The 22,958-nt window shown below is 37.1% G+C and overlaps 2 protein-coding genes across 3 annotated transcripts in view; both read left to right on the forward strand.

Moving 5' to 3' along the window:
- The window catches only part of LOC139980490 (cubilin-like), a 30,171-nt gene extending 27,481 nt beyond the window's left edge, over nt 1–2,690 (forward strand). Inside the window, exon 18 of one of the 2 annotated variants that reach the window (XM_071992136.1) lies at nt 296–2,690. In XM_071992136.1, the coding sequence (XP_071848237.1) occupies nt 296–507 (212 nt within the window). In that variant the 3' untranslated portion in view covers nt 508–2,690. The remainder of the gene's footprint in view (nt 1–295) is intronic. The other variant, XM_071992137.1, reaches the window with a different exon arrangement.
- A 4,123-nt stretch (nt 2,691–6,813) lies between these two features.
- Nucleotides 6,814–22,958, forward strand: part of LOC139981400 (uncharacterized) — a 53,259-nt gene continuing 37,114 nt past the window's right edge. Inside the window, exons 1-7 of the mRNA XM_071993766.1 lie at nt 6,814–7,023; nt 13,791–13,975; nt 14,959–15,130; nt 16,170–16,412; nt 16,878–17,046; nt 17,707–17,822; nt 21,729–22,010. Coding sequence (XP_071849867.1) covers nt 6,948–7,023; nt 13,791–13,975; nt 14,959–15,130; nt 16,170–16,412; nt 16,878–17,046; nt 17,707–17,822; nt 21,729–22,010 — 1,243 coding nt within the window. The 5' untranslated portion in view covers nt 6,814–6,947. The remainder of the gene's footprint in view (nt 7,024–13,790; nt 13,976–14,958; nt 15,131–16,169; nt 16,413–16,877; nt 17,047–17,706; nt 17,823–21,728; nt 22,011–22,958) is intronic.

Genomic DNA, 22,958 nt, shown 5'->3' on the forward strand with positions numbered 1-22,958 from the left:
CAAATGTTCCTGTTTAAATGTAATGTTATCACACACGTTTGACAGACGTTAAGTTACAAACGTTTTCAGAATAGAATGACAAAACATGTTTTATTTCTCAAAGCGAGCAGCTGGTTCTGTAGGTTTTGATGCAACTAGGACTGATTCTGGGCAATAATGGAGCCGCTGTAACAAATTTGTTGATCGAGCTACTATCGCTATCAGTTAAAACTACTAATAACATCAAAACATTATTTCATACAATTTTTGTGATTCATCTTTCATGTTTCCACCACCACCACAACGACAACTCCAGCTTTGTCTATTTTCGGTGAATACTTTCCACATATCGTTGGATCTTTGTCAGTTATCGCGGTTTTTCTGGTAGTCTTAGCTCTTACAGTTGTCGCATGTTGCTTTGGATATTGTCGTTGTAGTTGTAAACCGAAGTCAAGTAGATCCATTCCAAATCAACAGATGATGCTTCCGATGCCCACCCCGACTGCTCCCCGCTTTACGACATTTTGAAGAATATTACTACTTACAACGAAGATGACAATCACAATCACAATCACATCTATGCGACTTTTACCTGAACCTTATCCTGAACGGGCTATTGGCCCGAGTTCCGGTGTGTTTTATGGGGCCCGGACACATGGAGGAGGCTGGGGAAATGTAGGATAAGGAATAGGGTATACTCAATTTCATAACGTACGGTAAATAAGGGAAAGATGAATTGCAAAAGGGGCCTGGTTTAGAGAAAAATATCAAAGGGCCCGATTTGTCTATCGAAGCCCCATTTTTCCGATCGATGTGCCCCAGTCCTGCCGAGAGAGAGAGAGTGGGTTCCACGGAAGACCAGGGTTAATAAGAGCACATTCAGTGAACATTAAAGAGTACACTGTGTTCTCGTTAGCATAGTATACTCGGGCTTAACAGAACCGCCGACTACAAAAGGGGGACTGTAGACTTGGCTACCGATGATCTTGAGTGCTGTTAGTGCACCTCTATTCTTAAGGGACCAAGGATTTCTCGTGAGGCAGGTATTAAGGGGCGATATACTTGTACAAACTGCTAAATATGTTTAAAGTGACCAAAAATCTCCATAACTTTCCATTCACATTTGACATTTTTTTGAGAATATCTGTATTCTTATGTTTACGTTGCTTATGTTGTTGAGTTTACGTGTTGCTTCTGAGTAAAAACAGGCTTTATGGTATGTGTGTTAGACTAAGCAGTGCAGCCGCTCTTACTGTTGAGCAAAAGTTGTTTATAAATTATAAGTTGTATATAAATATAGCCTGGACTACTAGCAGTCTTCATAACTGTTTATAACAGCATGTCAAAGCTAATTTTGTGTCTATAGTCATCCTTTTCAATAAAAAATCATGATGTCTGTTAGCAATCAACGCTTGACATAAACAAAATAGAAATGAGTTAATTCATATCGAATAACACAATTTTCACCTTATTTTCCCTTCGTGAAATAAGAAATATATTTCTTTAAACTGCTAACTTGTAGCCCATCATTTAGCCATGATAAATCCAAGTTAGATTGGAAGGTATCCTATAAGGCCCATGTGTGACTTTTTATGAACTCACAGGCCATGTATAACTTGTAATCAATTATTCGATAAGAGTGGGGGGAATAAAAACAGTTCGATATTACAAATAACATATCTATAAATGACGATACTAAGTGTTCTTGAAGTACCTGTGTTTATTTGGAGTTAGTGAACATAAAAATGGTCAAAAGGTACATTTATCAACAGGGCGAAATTGGGCCAAATTAGTGGACGGTATTGCGTGTACGCGAAATATTTTTCGCAAGCACTCTTATCGGCTTTTATGTCTCACTAAAAACAAGTGTTTTAACCCATTAAGTTGGGTTTAACCAAGGCTCATAACCTCAGTTGTATGTTATCATTACAAATGAGCTCAGGTGTGGTACAGCATTGATGCTTTAGTACAACGGTATGGTAGGAATGATGCAGGGATAAAACTGAATACACTATGCAGTTTTTTAAAAAGTTATTTTATTTTATTAATTTGCAAGGGTGGTCTGTGTAAAATATCTCGTGTTCCCTAATCGAGATCAGATTTCCAAATGAATCACCCAAGTTTTAATGTTGTTTTGGCATTTTGATCACATGGCCTGTGAGTTCAAACGAGACATACTTATAATGCACATCGTAATTTTTACCGTACCATTATAGGAACCTATAGCTTTCGTAACCGTATAATTAAAACATGGAATTTCCTTTCAGATAATATGAAGACCAAAAATTCGTTGAGTTTATTTAAGAAAATAAATCATCACAACATACTTATACGGTCTTTATGTTATATTTATATATATAGTAAGTAATTGCATGTATAGCTAAATTCTTTATGAACTAGGACAATGTTACCCTGTCTAGTTATTACTCCTTCAAGTATCTGTATCATTCTGCTCATTCAACTTGTATTATATTTTTCTTTTTTACCAGGGAGTCTTTTACTCTGTTAAGCCAATTCATGCTTTATATAGAAGACTTCCTTTTACATTGTTATTTTGGTTGCGATAAAACACAAATAAATGAACAAAATAAACAAACAAACATGGAATTCTGTGTAAATATACTAATTAGATATACCTGTAAGCCTAACGTTGATTTTAGTACTCGATTTTTTTTTTCACTTTCTCCCAATAAAGTACTGCATCAAATGGACTACTGTTGTATGGCATATATTCTCTTGTTTTAAAGTCTTAATTAAATACGTGATTGCGGGATCGTCTTCTTTATTTAGCATTTGTTGTATTCATTATGTAATGCAGTAAGCAACGACGTGTTTCTTGAGAGAATATATGATACCTACGTAGGTTATAAATCTTATTGATTAACTAAGTAATAAAAGTTGATATCCGGTTACAATGGGTCCTTACACAATTAATTGATCGATAGTAGGGCAGCAGTTAGTTATATTGCAATCCATATAAACTAGTTAGCTAATACATAACATATAAACATGCGCCAAAATTGTACGGCTGCAGGAAAGTGAGATATCGTTAAAAACTCTATTTCAAACGAAATTCGAGGACTGTGTGTCATATAGAATTATGTGATACACAGTATTTGCATCCAAGGACTGAACTATGGCGTTTCAGTTGGAATAGTTTTAACATTTTGGAGTATTTTCAATTCAATTTTGTGTGACAGTGTAGGCCTCTTAGAAGATTACTTCCGAAGAGACCTCCCATTGATACCGTAGTATTTAGCAGACTGAAAGAGCTAAATGTATACAGGCCGTATAGGAGGAAAGGGATTATCTGCTGAGCATGGTGAAAGGAATATATCTGTAAGAATTACAAACAATAAAACTATAGCCAAACGTCTCCTACCGCTGAATGAAATCAATAACAATGTAAAAATACACTTGGAAAGGAAAACAGAACAGAACAAGCTCGCTTTAGGATATATCAATGCCAGGTCAGTTGAAGACAAGTCCATGGAGCTGCGTGATTTCATTGAAGACGAACATATTGACGTTTTGGGTATCACAGAAACATGGTTGACGGGTGACGAAAGTGATGATATTATATGCAAAGTGTTGATGCCAAATAGATTTAAGTTGGATCATGTCCCAAGGTCATCGGGGAAGGTTGGTGGTGTTGCTGTTGTTTTTTATAAGTCTGGATTAAAGTGTTCTAAACAGAGAGTGTCATATTCATCGTTTGACCTTATTGAGACTGTTATGGCAACTCGTAAAGGCTGTCTACGTGTGGCTGTTCTGTATCGGCCGCCAAGTGGAGGTAAACACAGTCACCCGACATCATTGTTTCTGGAACATTTTCAGGACTATATCGATAGTCGAGTAACATCCGCGGGAAAACTTACAGTTCTTGGTGATTTTAATTTCCAGTTGGATGAGCAAAACAGTTCAGACCCGGTCAAGTTCAGGGACCTTCTCTTCAGCCTGAATATAAACCAACACATCGCAACTACAACTCATATACAAGGTCACACACTTGACCTGGTGATCACAAGATCAAATGAAAACCTAGTCGCCAATGTAACGTGTAAGCCACCCTCTATGTCTGATCACTATCCACTCACTATTTCATGCATGTTGACAAATAGAATAGATGTATTAAGAACATTGATATAGAGAAACTACAGCAAGATGTCATTAACAGCCCGTTGGTAACATCACCACCTGATGATATCACAGACTTAGTGAGCCTCGACGGTACTGCTATGTCAGAGTATCCTATAGACTCCCATGCCCCCATTAATACCAGGGAGGTGATCATCAGGGAGCACTCTCCATGGTTCACTGAGGGAGCTGGCTGATGCTCGTCGAAAACGCCGTCAATCAGAACGAAGATGGAAGCTACTGGGCGCTCTGTTCACCTATATAGTGTACGACATCACAGAAACAACTACAACATGAGAACAACTACAAAATGGTATGTCAATCAGCTAAATCTAAATACTACCAAAGGGAAATTGAATATAATAAGAGTGATCAAAAACATCTTTTTAAGATTATTGATTAATAGTAACAGCAGAATAAAAGTGATCAAATACTCCCCTCTATCGGTGACGATTCCTCTCTTGCATATCAGTTCGCAGACTTTTTTGAGGACGAGATATTACAAGTTAGTCAAACGTTTTTACCTGTCAACATACCCACAGTCATCACCCTACCCGAGAATGCCATCCCGTTGTCGTTTTGTTCGGTCAACCACGGACGAAGAGGTGAGGAAGATTATCATGTCTGACAATTCCAAGACCAGAAGCCTAGACCCTATACCTACATCTCTATTGAAGGAAGTAATAGACTGTATACTTCCCATATCACTCGACTATTGAATATATCTCTTGGTTCATCATATGTTCCTCTGTCGCTTAAGTCTGCCTCTGCTACACCAATTATCAAGAAACCCACGCTCGATCGCGAGGATAACAAGAACTACCGACCGGTCAGCAATCTGCCTTGTATACGTGACTAAGCTAGTTGAGTAAAATGGTTGTGGGGCAACTACATGAACATATGGAACGGAATGACTTGTATGAATAAAATCAGTCAGTATACAGGAAGTATCACAGTACTGAGACTGCACTTGTTAAAATAACCATTGACTTACAATGCGCCTTGGACAGAAATCATTGCGTGTTCTTAGTGATGCTTGATCAAAGTACAGCGTTTGACACTATAAATCAAGATCTTTTACTACACTGCCTTACTGAATCGTTTACAGTCACAGGTACCGCGCATTCATGGCTTGTGTCTTATTTGAAACAACGTACCCATTCAGTTTTGATAAATGGCAAGTCTTTAGCTAGTTAGGACTTACTGACATGCTTTCCCCAGGGTTCGGTATTGGGCCCATACATGTATCCATTGTGTACATCTCCACTGTTTGCAATTACAGAGAAACACAGAATTAACAAACGCATGTATGTTGACGACACGCAGTTATATGTTTCATGTGATCCAAAGGATGCTGATACTGTGCTACGTCGACTGGAGAGTGCGATCTCAGAATTACGAGAATGGATGGCGGACAGCCACCTAAACTGAAATGATGCTAAAACCGAATTTCTAACTATGGGTAAAAGAAGTACAAAGAAGTTTCTGTCACACATCACAGAAATTACGATATTAAAAAACAGAAATTACAGCCTACAAAGGTTGCTATAAGTGTATCAGCACGTAACATAGGAGCCGTTTTAGACACAGAATAAGGCATGATACCCCATATTAACAGTGTTGTTAGTACGTGCTATTCGCATCTCCGCCAGATATCACATATCCACCCATTTCTGACTCGTGATGCCCATACTACAATTTTGGTCAACGCTATCATCACGTACCGTCTGGATTATGTCAATAACCTGCTCTTTGGACTCCCCAACTCTGCAACTCGCAAGCTGAAAATTGTTCCAAAAAATGCTGCTCGTATAGTTTGTAAGAAAAGGAAAAGAGACCATGTCATTCAACTACTGTAATCACTGCATTGGCTACCAATAGATTTTCGAGTGAAGTTTAAAATGAACTTACTCACCTACAAGGCTCTGCACGCTCTCGCCCCTATTACCTGTCTTGTCTCCTTACACCGTATAAACCTGGCAGAACCCTACTCTCATCATCACAGGAATGGCTTAATATACCTAGCTCATCATGTCAAACTTTACTTTTTGAGTTATTGATGATTTAGAAAGTTTCAGACTTTTACCTGTAATGAACTCGAATGACCTTTTCACTTCACAGAAAGCAATATTATTCTTGAACTTAGCAAGTTCAATCTAAATGCAGTGTGTGAGGCACATCATACTGTAGCTTCCCTTCTGGAGTTATCATTTGTAGAACATTTTCCAAATTTGACCTCCCTTTGACCTCAAGTAGCCTAAGCTATATAATCTCTCAGAAAGGGAATATATGGTATATATGCTCTTGTGATCATTTCAGATGGATCCACATACTAATTATGCAGCTCATAAATGTTTTGCGTTTTTCGTTCTTGGGAAGTACCACATGTTTCAGCATTTGCCTCTTTTTGACCACCGATGACCTTTCACCTTCGCAGAAACCGATAGTACATTAAGATGCATAACGAAAGTTCACTGATCTACAATGAACTTTTTCGGTAATTACGATTTCGTGTTTACAAGCTACACCGTCACACTTGCTTAGTGCTAATTGCTAATATCATAAACGTTTCCTAAGTACATGCAATGGTACATACCAAGCCAACAAGGAAGAGATTTAAGCTGATAGAGTTTTCAGAAAACAAATTAAAAACAAAGACGATTAGTGGATATTTGGTTTGTAAACAAATCGTATCACTTAAGACATTCGCGGCATTCGATTTTCATTATTAGTTTTGGCTTCGTAATGCGGATGTTCAACACAAGATAACCTTTTTATGAGTCTACAACACACTGAGCAACTGCTGCAGTGTAAACAAGATTTACTCAACCATGAAATACCAAATAAATTTCTCTTCATCGTTCTTATTTCTTTTCTTTTTGGGAGGAAAGTTGCTAATGGCAGAAGGTAAGGTTACCGCAGCCTTGCAAAAGGATGTTTGGAGACAATTTTTAAGTTTACTTTTACCTACAAGACTTTTTCGTAACATAAACCGTCCATGTATGCATATATGACTGTATGGCTTCATATTGCTGCCCATTCTTGCTTTTTTTTTTGTCCTTTCCGCACATACATAGTTGTTGAATCTTTTGCAAAGACAAATAACCGAACACGGTAAAAAGCAAGATTGTAATCGTTTGGTACAGATTTTGTAGTTATTTTGAGCCTATAGTAAATGAAAATGAGAGGGAAGGTTTAGTACAACTATGTTCTCTTGCCGTTTACTTAAGGCACAAAATTAATTTAGATATGTTGCAGACCATTAGAAACTACTTCTATCAGTCCATTTTGGACTTCTATTACACTTTTAATTTTTCAGGAATGACCCTTTAAACAGCTTTAGTTCATCAGGTAAAGTAACTGGACTATGTAGTCTTAAACAAAGACATCTGTTTCTCAGTTTAACATAATTAAAAAGTGAATATTTTGGAACCAGAACACTATAGAAAAACAAAACTAACACTCATTGGTTTCATGTTGGGCTAGAAAAAGACTAAAATTCTGCCAAGAATTATAATGAAAATTATAATAGAATGAGAATAGAATTAGAATTAGAATAAGAATTACAATTAGAATGAATACCGTAGTAGTTTTAGTACACTCGTAAAGGACATGTTCAATAATTGAGTGTATCGATTACTTTCTCAAAACAAAGAAGATGTTTATTTATTTCGGGATAAGCGAATTTCTTTTCCATTAATTCTGATTGTTTCTTTATATTATTTTTGAGAAGAAGGTTTTTTTTTTGTCGTAAAATATAATTACTTATGTAATTTGCAGCGTATCCGAAAAACATAACTATTATTATTATTATTATTTTCTCCATGTGTATTCACGATCACTCAACATGGTACACATTAAAAATTATAAATTGCAAGAACAAATTTGTATGGTCTGTTACATATTCAAGCATCTGCAGTTAATACCAGTTGATTTAAGTATACAACAAAATAAACCACAATTGATCACACTACCACAAACACGTTCCAGGTTCTTCTGTTCTTTCATGATTGTGAAAAAGCTTTCGATTGTATTGATTGGGATTTTATTAGTAGTAGTAGTAATGTACACATGTTCAATAAATGAATATCTGTGGTTAAGTTAACTGATGCCAAGTTCAGGTCCGAAGCCTACGGGGGAGGAGGAAACTGTCCTCATAAGAGTTTCACTTCCTACAGGCCTACGATAATGTATGTATGTATGTATGTATGTATGGGTGTATGTATGTATGTATGTATGTATGTATGTATGTATGTATGTATGTATGTATGCGTGTATGTATGTATGTGTGTATGTATGTATGTATGTATGTATGTATGTATGTATGTATGTATGTATGTATGTATGTATGTATGTATGTATGTATGTATGTATGCGTGTATGTATGCGTGTATGTGTGTATGTATGTATGTATGTATGTATGTATTTAGATCCTCCTGCAAGCAGGAACTTGCGAAGCAGCCTCATAAGCTTATCAAAGCCGCAAGCTAACCGAAGTCAGTCTCTTACATTCATATTAAGCGTCCATGATTATGAATTGTCAATTGTCAACAACTCTGTAACTGGACGACATACATTATTCTTGGAGTGACGAGAACCGGGGACCTTATGATTGAAGGCACCGGCGTTAACCACTGAGCTAACACTCCGCGAGCATAATCTGAACGCTTGGGTAGTATGCGTTTTTTCAGTCAGTTTTAGCGAAATGATCATATTATTTCTGCTGATTTATAGGCACGTATTTTAGGGATGGAGGGAATAGAAACACAAGGTTTATTTTTACCGCTAATCACGTACATGCACGATCGCGGAAGCGATGATCGTGCGCTTGTATTGGTTTTCATGAGTTTTTTTTTTTTTAAATAACAATAAACGTAAAGAGCCTTTTAGGTTCAACCTGGGTGAAGAGTATGGCAGTCTGATATGAAACTAAGGTTCATAAATAGATTTCTTACGTCTCCATATGTATTACAGGCTTATCAGTTTCATTGTAAGACAAAATGTTTTAGCTAAGGCTACTGAGGCACAATCCCCTACACGGTTCACCCACTCAGTTTATTTGCAAACCCCACCCCGTAGATCATGTTCTTGGCATGTAAAACAAATATTGATAACAAAACCCTAACAATTACTTGAAACACTATCCTTATATGGCTTCCCCTGGGTATATATATATAAGCTTCGGCTACCATCAGCTTTTCCCTAACGTGCTTTAATGTCTTCAATTATCTGTGTGAAACATGAATAAAGCAGATCTTTAAAAGTAACGTAATGTCCTATTTTGACCCTAACAAGTGACTTTACCGAATTTGTCAAATTTAGTTTTGTTTTTGGAATCGTTTTTGGAATTGTTATTTCTAAAACATGAGTTGCAACTTACAACGCCTGGGAAGTGCCATTTACGGCAATCTGGAAGATTTCCTTGTTGCTTTTCGCTGCCACTGATGTTGGCGCTCCGCTTGGATAGTGTCATGATGGTCCCGTTTGGGAAATGGTCCACCCAGTAAAAAGTTCTTAACAAGGCCCTGGTTTAAACGCACATCGAAGCAGCATTATATGCAACATTAACACAGTAACACTAAACACTAAATTAACACTAAACAGTTGCAGAGTTTAAGATTTATGTAGATGAGACTGTCCTGGGCCCCGTCAGTGGCACTAACGCCGGCCCCTTGGACTTGGACAGATCTCAATCTTAGCATGTTCCACACTTTGTATAAGAATAATTATTTTTGGTGTTGGTCACTTGCGGGTCAATTGAGGCAAACATTCAAAAATCTTCTAAACTTGATAAGTACTCGATATGAGGGGCATGTAGGAATATCAAACTCTGTACATATATAGGTACCCCTTATAGATCAACATAGGTATACATAATCAAGTTACCTGCATTTCATATCATTATATATAATTATATTAAAATTAAATTATATTGTGCTTGAAAAGAATGCCTTAAAACCTTTTTCAGCGGACAGTTAATATTGTGGTAAAAGTGAAACTAGAACATTTTTAAACACAATGTACTCTCTACTTTGATCTTTTCAAACAAACTAGGTGCTGTTGTTACATGACAATATTCGTATTAACCATTAGTGGGAGACCGTCAAGGTGGTGTTTCCAGTCTGTAGATAATACAGTTCGGTGGTCATTCAAAAAATTTAGCTATACACATTTTCAATATTTCTCTCTATATCAGGATTGTCACACAGTAACATGAGCTTTTAGAAAGTAAGGAAAATGATATTTATGATTATATATGTTTCCCTGTAATGATCTTTTCACTTGTATGTATTCCAAATTAATGTTGACTACTTCAAATTAAATGTAGACTACTGAGGAAGTAAATGCAAGTCCACAGTCAACAAGTTGGTTGAGGGTATTCAGTTGTCATATAATCTTGTTGCTTGAAATTATTAATCGATTAACACAACAACAAAACATTTTGCACATGAGGACTATACATGGCAAGTAACGCATTCAGATAACATTTCTAAACTGTGGATTCTGTATGAACAAGTACATTTACAAATCATTCGTAAAAAAAAAACAATAAATGAAAGAAACAACATCAAAATTGATTTCTGTTTCATAAGTAAACATTTTCCATCTGAATGATTTTAAATATTTCAAGATTTCTGGCATGAATAAACTTCTTTTATAATAATGAAAATTAAGATGATTTATTTTTCCACATTAGAGAGAGATTATAACTTTAATTGACTTTTTGTTGTTGTAGTATTCACAGGCAAATAGAAGACAGAAAAATGCATTGTGATGTGCTCGCGTTGAAAGACTCGATGATTTAATTATAGCAGTTTTATTAATAGACAACACCCCCTCCCCTCGAACATGAGATGGTTTCTTCTTCTTGCCCCTTTTCAACGAAACCTAAATCATCTGAGTTGTTACAGCGTTCTTACAATTAAAGTGGCGGTACTACTTAGTCTAACACACAGCGCATTATGTCAGTTCCTCAGATGCAACACAAAACTCAATACAGGAAAAAACACTTTTGATGGCCACAAATAATATGTAGCAAATGCAATAACAATTTTTTCAAGGACAAAAAGTGTTGAATGTTATCCACATGTGATCTTTTGTTCATAACAAGATAAATTGACAATTGATAAAAAAAGGGGATTAACAGTAACATAAACATCTGCACTGAGGAGCACGACGTCGCTATCAATTAAACCTTAAAGAGCATTCCAGAGATATGAACATATTTGAAAGGTGAATATCTCAAACCATAGAAACAATACTAGTGATCTTATCGTTTATTTAAGTCCAAACAAACTTGAAGCAGAAACTTCTTCTTCTTCTTTCTGTCACAGGAATCGCTATAGCTCGTACATGCCTTTACCGTGGTTCACCAAACTTAGTCACAAGAATCATTGACAGTAAGGGTACCTCAGGCCATGACCAGTTTGGGGTCAAAGGTCACACAGGGGTCACTAGGGTCAAAATGGTTAACTGTGCAAAAATATAAGCTCAAATTGCAGTCATGTCATGTCTAGTTGTTGTCACTAACAAATCACTAACCCCTCCACATAACCACCTTGACCGTCATCCGCACTCGATGTTTTTCCCAAACAGGTTGGAATTGTGTGTAAATAGTCGCTCATGATTGGTCGGAAAAGGTACTTCATCACCATAGAAACCTTCACTGCGAGGTTACCGAAATGTCTGCATCCATTCGTTGCAACGAAGATATTCCCGTTCAAAATTACCCGAAGCTTTTCTTAAATATATGTAGATATGTTTGGAATTGGATTAGACATATTTAGCACACTAGCATTGCATGATCTACTTTGATTAAAGTTTTTTGGGAAGGCATATATCGATAACATCGCACAGTAAAAGTTTCGTACATGGTATATCCAGGGAGTTTTTATGGATAACAGCTCCCTGGTATATCACACGTGCGCTGTAGGCCTCTATGTATTTTAACTGTGTACACAGTACATCGACGGAAATATTTCATTCTGCACACTATACTGTTTTGCGTATACTCATGCAAAACTCGTGAACTCGCGTCGAGAAGTTGATTTTAGTGTAAAAGTTAAAGTTAAAGTTGAAGCCTACCCATTCCGCGGAGCGAATTCCGATTTCAATAGAACGGCTCGCGAATTTCATTTCATGTTATTTGTTTCTTCACAACATTATTTACATATTTATATAACATATATACAAGAAAATAGCATTGGTACAGAATCTTGCGATAGTAAACACCAACCCAGTGGAATGTAGCGTATGTATCATAAGTAAGGTCATACATGTGATCCAAGCATTAAAATAAAGTTAGCGCGTTTGAGGGGAAACCCCGAAACTAGACTTAATTAAGTGTCAGTGTGTAACTCTGTTATATTGAAATCTCTGTTGTATTGAAATCTAAACTGTACACTATGGGTGTTTCACATCAGGTTCTCTGCTGGGTGGATGCTTTTCTGAGTGATAGAGAGCAGTCGGTTGTTGTCAATGGGTCTAGGTCTAATCCTTCTAAGGTTACTTCCGGTGTTCCGCAAGGGTCAGTTTTGGGACCCATTCTCTTCCTGGCCTACATAAATGATATTGGTAATGCTGTTTCTTCTGGTGTCCGACTGTTCGCTGATGACTGTGTCTGTTATCGGGTTATCGATGATGTCAGTGATGGTCATCAACTTCAGGAAGATATAAATATACTAGGGCAATGGGCTAAAGATTGGGGCATGAGTTTCCAGCCGGTGAAATGTAACATTATGACCATTACTAGAAAGAGGAAACCTGTAATTTTCAATTACATGCTCAATGGGGTTCACTTGGTTAAGGTTGATTGTGTTAAATATCTGGGTATTCATATCACTTCAGATCTCAACTGGGGAAAGCATATTCAAAATGTGTGTAACAAAGGAAATAGGATATTGGGAGTTCTTCGTAGAAACTTATCCCCCTGTTCGAAGGATGCAAAATTGGCTGCATATAAAGGTCTCCTCCTGCCAGTATTGGAATATGCCAGTTCTGTCTGGGATCCCCACCAAGCTTTCTTGCAGCACAACCTCGAAAACATTCAGAGGCGTGCAGCCCGTTTCATCGCTTCAGATTATTCAAGAGAGCCTGGCTCTGTCTCATCTCTGTTACGGGACCTAAACCTGGTGCCCTTGGCAGAGAGGCGCAGACAAAGTAGAATCATCTTATTTGCTAAGGGCATCTATGGTCAGGCTCAGATCCCTATTGACTGCCTAAGAAAGCCTCTGCGTAGGAGTCGGAACATGCATGATATGCATTTCTGCCAGCTGTATGCCAGTACCAATTGCTATAAGTATAGTTTTTTTCCAAATACAATTAGGGATTGGAATAGTCTGCCTTCAGACCTCATTAGTAGTTCCAGTGGTTCTGTGAATCCTGTCACTTATATCAGTACTCGGGTCAGATCTAATTAATTACTCTCTTGACGTGTGTGTGGTGAGATATTGTCCCTTTTTGCGGATGTGTCACCGTATCGAAGACGAAGACGAAGAACTCAGTGCATGACTTCGAACTTCCAAGCGATGGTGATTATTGATGCTGACGTAACGAGCAATCTGATTGGCTGAACACTCCGTAATTGCAAATCAGTTCGGAAAACAAATTCGCCATTCGCACCCACCTAAACTTCACCCATGCATCTCTCTCTATGTTACTTCTTTAACATTCAGCCTGTGACGTGACGCTCTCGAACTCATCGGGGACATTTACATCGCCTGAATATCCAAATTTGTATCCTTCCAATCTTAACTGTACATGGTACTTGCAAGCTGCAGAAGGAAAAGTCATCGAGTTGACGTTTGATGATGTTCAACTCGAAGCAAAAATCGGCGGTCAATGCTACGATTCAATCACGGTAAATATATACATGCACGGTTAAGAAATACGTTTTTAATAGTGCTTTTAATAGTTTTTCGATCTCATATTCCTGTTTATATCTGTTTTATATTGTTCTGTCGTGTTGGTCTTTTAGGTTCTAATTTCAATTGGAATTTTCACTTTTTAGCATTCATATTGTAGTTTTTGTAGTCAATCTGTTTTATCGCTTTTCGCTGCACCAGTACTTTTAATAGTTTTTCGATCTCATAGTCCTGTATATTTCTGTAGTTGGTATTTTGTATTTACTGTATTTACTGTTTTTTCTTTTTACTGTTTTATGGCATTGTATTTTCTAGATTGTTTGTAAAGCGCACAGATGCATCGCGCGTAGTGCGCTATATAAGATTTTATTTACATTACATTACATTACAAAATACCTCATAGCTAACATATGGATCGTCGATATTGTTTTTTTTTTATTTTAAGAGCTCTCACGGAAGAGCTTTCATCCTGAAATTGTGCATTCGTTGCAGGCTACTCGACAATAGAGATGCATTTGACGACTGCAGCGTTTATACACTGATTATGGCAGACAGATTTTGTCTGCTATTTAAACTAGTAATAAGTTTTAATTACGGTTTTTAAGACGTATACATTAAAGTAAAGAAATTAAAAAACGATGCTACTAATATTACAAGAGCTCAAAGCACATAGATATTTGTTTCACACCGCAATCTTAATTCAACCAATTACTTTAAGAATTATTTTTGTCGAGATTTCTATGTAGGGCAATCTTGAGAGATTCATAGATGGATCGACTGTTTTGTAAAAATAAAAGCAAGGGAAATTTGTTATACAAGTATCTGAAAAACTATGTTCATTTTATTATCCAATGCCTGACGAGCGTATTGACTTTATGAGAGGCCATATTCTACTAATTACTGTTGGTTTGTTTTTCTATATCTCTGTCTTCCTGTCTATCTGTCTGTCCTTTCCAAATCCGGCACCGATTACCACTAGATCGCTGACCCGACGCCCGAGTCAGATTTCCACCCAGCGACATTTTGCGGTGACGGTCCTGGCTGGCCAGCTCATCCGATTCGCTTTCTTTCGACGACAAATCTATTGACCGTCCACATGAAAACGGATAACTCAATTGAGGCAACAGGTTTTAGTGCTCGGTACAGTCAAGGTATGTATTCTGAGCCATGAAAAGTAGCGTACAATTGTGGCAACAGGTTTTAATACTCGATAAAGTCGCGGTATGTATTCCCAGCCATCACAAATAGCCTACAGTTGAAGTCTCAGGTTTTAATGTTCTGTACAGTCAAGGTATGTATTCTGAGCCATCACAACTAGCATATCATTGGGTTACCCGAACAGCGGACGTGTCTTACTCCTGCACCGGTTAGCTGCATCTGTAATACCACCGTCCGCGATCATTCACAGGATTTTCAACTCGAACTGCATACAGATTGGACGCTATATTTCATATATACGAACGTCAATATGAATATTCCAAATCGCTGGCATATCACGATGTCGAGCGTGTGTGGAAAATTACCGCCGCAGTTTCAAAAGATATTCCGCTATGTCTAGCGACACTGTCTTTATTTTCTTCCACTTCGAGAAAATGATTGCTAACTAATTGAAGGGTAATACATACATTTGAAAGGACTTCAAACTTAGTGAATTTTTCGACTAAAAAAGGTACCGATAGCACAACTCCGGTTATACAATGAACGTACAATTATTGTGTGCGTATAGTATACTAGCTTAGGCTATATCACCTATGCATTGACTATGTCAATTGTCATTTAGTGTGTAGAGGTCGGGTGATACAGACTAAAGGACAGCAAAAGAGGAAGCAACGCAACCGAAGTCAGAGCTGAACTGAACTGTATTTCACTTGTACAACACCCAGTATACTGTACTAGTACCTCCTCAACATTATATTTAGCCATTACAACAAGGCACAAGAACAATATATGACTACAAAACCAGCATTACTCATGCATTACTCATACACATACTCTACAACTAGTACAAGTGTATTTGTGACCGTGTTCTTTGTCAGGTTAGTGTCACTGTTTTTGTCTAGTTTATTCTAAAATCATTACCCATCATATTCAAGAGAGAAGACATTTAATATATTAAAACCTATGTATGTTACCTCGCACACCTACTTTGAACTGTTTATTAGACACACTTGAATAACCTTTGTTTTTCAGTAAAACAAAGAACGGAATACATCGCTGCCGTTGGAACCAACTATCCTATAATATTCCGATTAAACAGAGTCAGTGCAAGACAGTTTCCACTCATTCCACTGCCAGGATCGACGCGTCCATCCGCTTTGACCTTTGACCCGATCAGCGCTTATTTTTATTACTCTGATATACAAGAGAAGTTTATTGCTCGAATAAATATCGAAGGGAATAACCACAATATTCTTGTTGACGACCATATAGACAGTGAGTATAAGTACTTGTCAAATATGTCTCCTCATTACACCTTAATGACTTTGGAAAATCAAGTTTCAAAGGCCTTCTCCTTCGCCTTCACTTCTCCTTCTCTGCATTCCCGTGGTCCAAACGATATAACCCAACCCTAAAGTTATGTCGTGCAATCCTTCGACGATGGCCTCAAAGAATTACCATACGCACAGGAACAAATACACAAGCACACACTTCCATAAGCAAACATTGTCCCATAGTTATGTCTTGTTGTTGTGTTTTGAGGAGCCTGAATTCACGAGGAAAGAGATAGCTCACAAAAAATCATCCTATATCAAAAACATATCATCGTTTGGACGTCTGGAGGACCTCATGTTTATTTACTGTTCTGAGTATGTGCTACCTGTTTAAACTTTGTAAAGGGTTGGTGTTACAATTTAAACCTTTAAAAATTTAGTAAGTTCTTCCATTATCTCTACACAGCTCCGTCAGGCATAGCAGTCGCGTATATAACGGGATTGATGTATTGGGCTGATTCTAGTCGAAATGAGGTGTCCGTGTCACGACTTGACGGCACTTCTAGGAAGTACATCTCTCCGCCAGACTCCGGGTGTGAAACCCCACGAGCGGTTGCATTAAGTTTGGATCATAGGTAGACCTTCATGTATCATTTTCGCATACTTTATACCATGTAATCTTCGTAATCTGTACATGCATAGTCATTAATTGGAACGTTGAACCACAGATAAAATAGAAGTTAATGAAATCAAAAGAAGTGAGAAGAATGGAGCAGGCGATGCTATGGCTGCTGGGGATGGAGGGTTGCAGAAGATACACTGTGCAGAGGGTGAAGAAAAAGCAGAGGTACCAATGACTGTAAAAGAGTGAATAGGGCTTTGGTATGACGGGGAAGTGGGTGTTGAAGGGGTTGGGGTTAAAAAATCCTCTTGTTGGCTAATGAGGCCAAAAGGCTGAATGGTGAGCGTTGCATCCGCATTTAAATTCCAACCATTGGAGTTCGGAGGTTCTTCTAAGTAAGACAGATGATGCAAGGCTTTGAAATACCATTATTGCTATAGTACCGATATCGCTATAATACCGTTATTTCTATAATACCACAAAAAAAAAAAACACACAATAACGTTGTTACATTGGAACTTTGCTCCGATTGTCTGAACATTAGAGTAGTTCTATAGGTTGTAAATTTGTAAGCATATCTGAGACAACAATAGGCTTTCGCCTTTCAATCGTTTTGACGCTCCTGTAAATTTGATTCAATTATTGTTTTCCTTTTCCCCTCTACATGATATAGATCAGTGTTCTGGAATTGTAGACAGAGTATAAAGAGATCAAATGCAGACGGATCAGAGCTGGCTGTCCTTGTAGATGGATTATACGATGTGAAGACATTACAGATTGATCCATATGGTATGTTGAGACAATGTCTTGTAAAGCCCTTAAAAGTACCTGACTGAAGCTGGCTCAGGAATTAGCCTCCATGTCAGGATCCAATCCCTGCCTGAATGGCACTAAATGGCCCTGTTTGATATATCTGTATATTAGTGTATGTATAAATATATATATATATATATATATATATATATATATATATTTATATTTATATATATATGTATATATATATATTTATATATATATGTATGTATATATATATATATATATATATATAATAAAAAAAATTGAAAACACCACAGACTTTAACTTATACATCTATTTAACAAAATTGATACAAAAAGAACGACATGTTTCGAAAGTAGCGACTTTCATCATCAGGTTACATACGCAAAATGAACAAGTAATAGCAGACAAATGTACACTAGCAATAACACACAAGGAAAAGTAGATTAACTCAACAAAGATAACACTGGACAGTCAAGCTGCTTGTTGAGATTAGGTTTATCCCAATTGATATGTAGACTTTCTTTGATCCTAAGCTGGAGTTTAGTGGGAGCGGAGTCGATAATTTTGAATGAGTTGTTGTCACATAGCCGCTTACAGTTGGGAAATTTAGCTAAGTGTTTGTAAATATGTGAATTCTTATCGGTTTTTAAATGCTCAGAAATCCGTGTAGAAAGGTGCCTATGGGTTTCCCCTATATAACAAGCATTACAGCTTGTGCAGATGAATTTATAGACCACACGAGATTTAAGGTATGATGGAATCATGTCTTTTACTACACACATATTTCGAACTTTAAATGAGATAAACACTAATTTGACATCAATGTCAGTACAATGCGATTTGATCAACTGTCTGACTTTGTTCTGAGCATGACCAGAGAAATTACCAATGTACGGGAGCTTGTAAAATCTGGTATTGTGAGAAACCGGGTCAATGATATTTTTCGGTGACACCTTGTTTTGTAAATACGATTTCACAACTTTGTCAATTAAGTGAGAGGGGAACTGATTTTTGCCGAGTGTGGATATAAGTCCTTTTAGGTCGAGGTCAAAGGAGTTTAGTGGAAGCGGAGTCGATCATTTTGAATGAGTTGTTGTCACATTCCATTTTTCCGAAATGAGGGTGAAGCCATCGATTTCCTTCAATTTATCAATACTCGGCACCCTAACATAAAATTCACTATTGAGAAGCAAAAAGACAGTACGCTACCATTTTTGGATGTGCTTGTCAGCAACACTGGTCATTGCAATACTTCCGTTTATCATAAACCTACGTACTCAGGGTTACTAACCAATTTTTTCAGTTTCATTCCGTATTCTTACAAAATTGGTCTCATTAAAACGTTAGTGGATAGAATGTACAAGGTCAACAACTCTTGGAAAGGATTTGACCTCGACCTAAAAGGACTTATATCCACACTCGGCAAAAATCAGTTCCCCTCTCACTTAATTGACAAAGTTGTGAAATCGTATTTACAAAACAAGGTGTCACCGAAAAATATCATTGACCCGGTTTCTCACAATACCAGATTTTACAAGCTCCCGTACATTGGTAATTTCTCTGGTCATGCTCAGAACAAAGTCAGACAGTTGATCAAATCGCATTGTACTGACATTGATGTCAAATTAGTGTTTATCTCATTTAAAGTTCGAAATATGTGTGTAGTAAAAGACATGATTCCATCATACCTTAAATCTCGTGTGGTCTATAAATTCATCTGCACAAGCTGTAATGCTTGTTATATAGGGGAAACCCATAGGCACCTTTCTACACGGATTTCTGAGCATTTAAAAACCGATAAGAATTCACATATTTACAAACACTTAGCTAAATTTCCCAACTGTAAGCGGCTATGTGACAACAACTCATTCAAAATTATCGACTCCGCTCCCACTAAACTCCAGCTTAGGATCAAAGAAAGTCTACATATCAATTGGGATAAACCTAATCTCAACAAGCAGCTTGACTGTCCAGTGTTATCTTTGTTGAGTTAATCTACTTTTCCTTGTGTGTTATTGCTAGTGTACATTTGTCTGCTATTACTTGTTCATTTTGCGTATGTAACCTGATGATGAAAGTCGCTACTTTCGAAACATGTCGTTCTTTTTGTATCAATTTTGTTAAATAGATGTATAAGTTAAAGTCTGTGGTGTTTTCAATTTTTTTATTATCGAGATTTGTGCTAGGTAGACCATTTGGATATATATATATATATATATATATATATATATATATATATATATATATATATATATTAATGCAATGGAGGTAAACGACAAAGGCAAATGAATATATATCAATGAAAATCGTAATGAGTTGGAAAATCAAGAACAGTGAAAAAACTTTCAGCCTCCACCGGGATTCGAACCACGGGCCTTCCGCTCTGTACGCGGACACCCTAACCACTAGGCTATGGACGCTGATTTTAAGTCAAGAGGTTCGAAACCGTGGTTAGGGTGTCCGCGTACAGAGCGGAAGGCCCGTGGTTCGAATCCCGGTGGAGGCTGAAAGTTTTTTCACTGTTCTTGATTTTCCAACTCATTACGATTTTCATTTATATATTTATATATATATACATATATAGATATATAGATATATATATATATATATATATATATATATATATTTATATATATATATATATATATATATATATATATATATATATATATAGTTTAGTTTAGTAGAAAAAAAGGATCAGGAGGGACACTTAAGTCCCCATCAAGGACCCTATAAAGAGAGGGAAAAAACTGAAGACACAAACACTCAGACCCGATTACAATGCTTAAAGTGCTTGTCCAAAGCATTCTTAAACCCATTGACACTACTTGCAAGTACAACTTTCTCAGGCAAACCATTCCACTCATTCACAACCCTATTAGAAAAAAAGTTATGCCGAATATTAATCCTACTATGCGACTTTTGAAGTTTAAGACAATGACCTCTAGTACAACTACTGTTTGCAAGCATGAAAAAGTCGGTAAAGCATAAATTGTCGAAACCATACACAATCTTGAAAACCTGGATCAAGTCCCCACGTAACCTCCTTAGCTCCAGTGTGGTGAGATTCAACAGTTGTAGCCGCCTATAATAAGGAACCCTCTTTAAGGAACTAATCATCCTAGTAGCCCTCCTCTGGACCTTTTCAAGTACTTCCTTATCCTTAGCAAAATAAGGGTTCCAAGCCTGCACAGCATACTCCAGATGAGGCCTAACCAACTGCTTATAAAGCCTAACTACGATGTCCTCTTTCAGAAAACTGAAGTTCCTCTTGATCATACCTAAAACCCTATTACCTCTTTTAGCAGCTTCAAGACAATGTTTGGAAGGTTGCAGAGACGAGTCAATGTAGATACCTAGGTCTCTTTCAACAGAGACCTCCTGTAACTCCACACCATATATATATATATATATACATATATATATACATATACTTATATATATATATATATATATATATATATATGTATATATATAACTTTTATATGGTAACATTTGGTGTAACAAGGCTTTGGATATGATTATTCCATATTGAACTTTCATTTGGTATGAGTGAAGAAGAGTCAAACACAAAATAACGGCGTGTAGACAGAGAAAAGGGGGGGGGGGGATCAAACATAATCACTAAAAAAGTTCATAGTATTTCTGGTAGGATGAGATGATATATGAGGGTCAGGTGGACGTACCCTCCTCGTATTTTTTTTTTCATTTGTAATGATAAAGCGCTTTTTTGTTGAGAAAATTGGTACATTTTGTCGGAAGGTCATTGGTCCCTCATTCTGCACCCCGGACTAAGGTGTGCGGCTTAGTATGATCAATGGCAATCTCACATTGACTAGTGATCTGTCTCTGTTTATTCACTGAAACACGAAATAATAGTGATTTCAACAAAGTACCATTGTCTTCTTTTTACAGACAATGTACTCTACTGGATAAATGCACGAGGAGAAACCGCTGACCTAGAGAGGATTAACCTAAATGGTACGGACCGTCAACAAGTGTATAGTAACCTAGTGTTTGCAGCTTTTCGAGGTTTCACTATGGACAGGTTCGCCCTCTTCTGGTCTCATCCAATCGATGCAAGTCTACAATTTACGCCAAGAGGTGTGGAAATGTTAAAAGTTGTCCGTATTGGTGTCGAAGCTCCGCCGGCTTTTGAAGGCCTGTTTTATTACAGGTCTGATCAAGAAATTTCAGGTATTAACACTTAATATATATATATATATATATATATATATATATATATATATATATATATATATATATATATATATATATATAATATATATATATATATATACATATATGATTTTGATTTTTAGACTTGTATTTTAATAAGTTCTTACGGTTCAATTTGATGGCCCTAGAAATACACTAATTACGTGAAAGGGGTATCCGACGATCAAGAAATATTAACCAGTTTAAATGGGTACCTAGGGTTCGTTTTCACGTGGGTAGGAGCAAATACGTTAGAGTCTAATGCCTTGGCTATAAACAATAGAATTTTTGAGACTATGTGGCTGAAAAACTATTAAAGCGTAAATAAATATGAAATTTAGCGGTAATGTAGTTATTGCGTGGCCTTCGTCAAAATGCATATATGCATGGCCAAAAACTGGGAATATTTGAAAAAGATAATGAAATACCTATCAAATATTTACTTCAGTTGACTTCAATCGTGGCTGAACGATAGCTCCACCTCGCTCGTCTGGCAACCCGGAGCATTACAAGCCCACGTTGCACGGCATTGATATTGCGTTCATTAAGCCTTCGTTAAACTGTTTTCATTCATACTTAGTAAAGATTCCTAAATCCTATTGGTCCATTCAGGTCAGCTGACCGTGGTTAATCCTGTGAGTAACGCACGGTAAAATTACGGGCCATCACTTTAATAAATCTTTGGTTATATGTAACCAAAAATGTTTTGTTTTATGATTTTTCCCCCACACAAATGGTAGTGTATGAATGAACGGGGTTAATGAACGGTCTAGCGTGCGTTACTCACATGATTAATGCACTCCGGGTGTTAATGCTATCGCTGGATGCACTCGGGCTCCGCCCTCGTGCATCGCTTGCATTATCCCCCGATCGTGCATTAATCCTGTGTGTAATGCACGCTAGACCGTTGATTAACCCCTTCTTCAT

The sequence above is a fragment of the Apostichopus japonicus genome, chromosome 15 (genome assembly GCF_037975245.1).
Source record: "Apostichopus japonicus isolate 1M-3 chromosome 15, ASM3797524v1, whole genome shotgun sequence".
NCBI lineage: Eukaryota > Metazoa > Echinodermata > Holothuroidea > Aspidochirotida > Stichopodidae > Apostichopus > Apostichopus japonicus.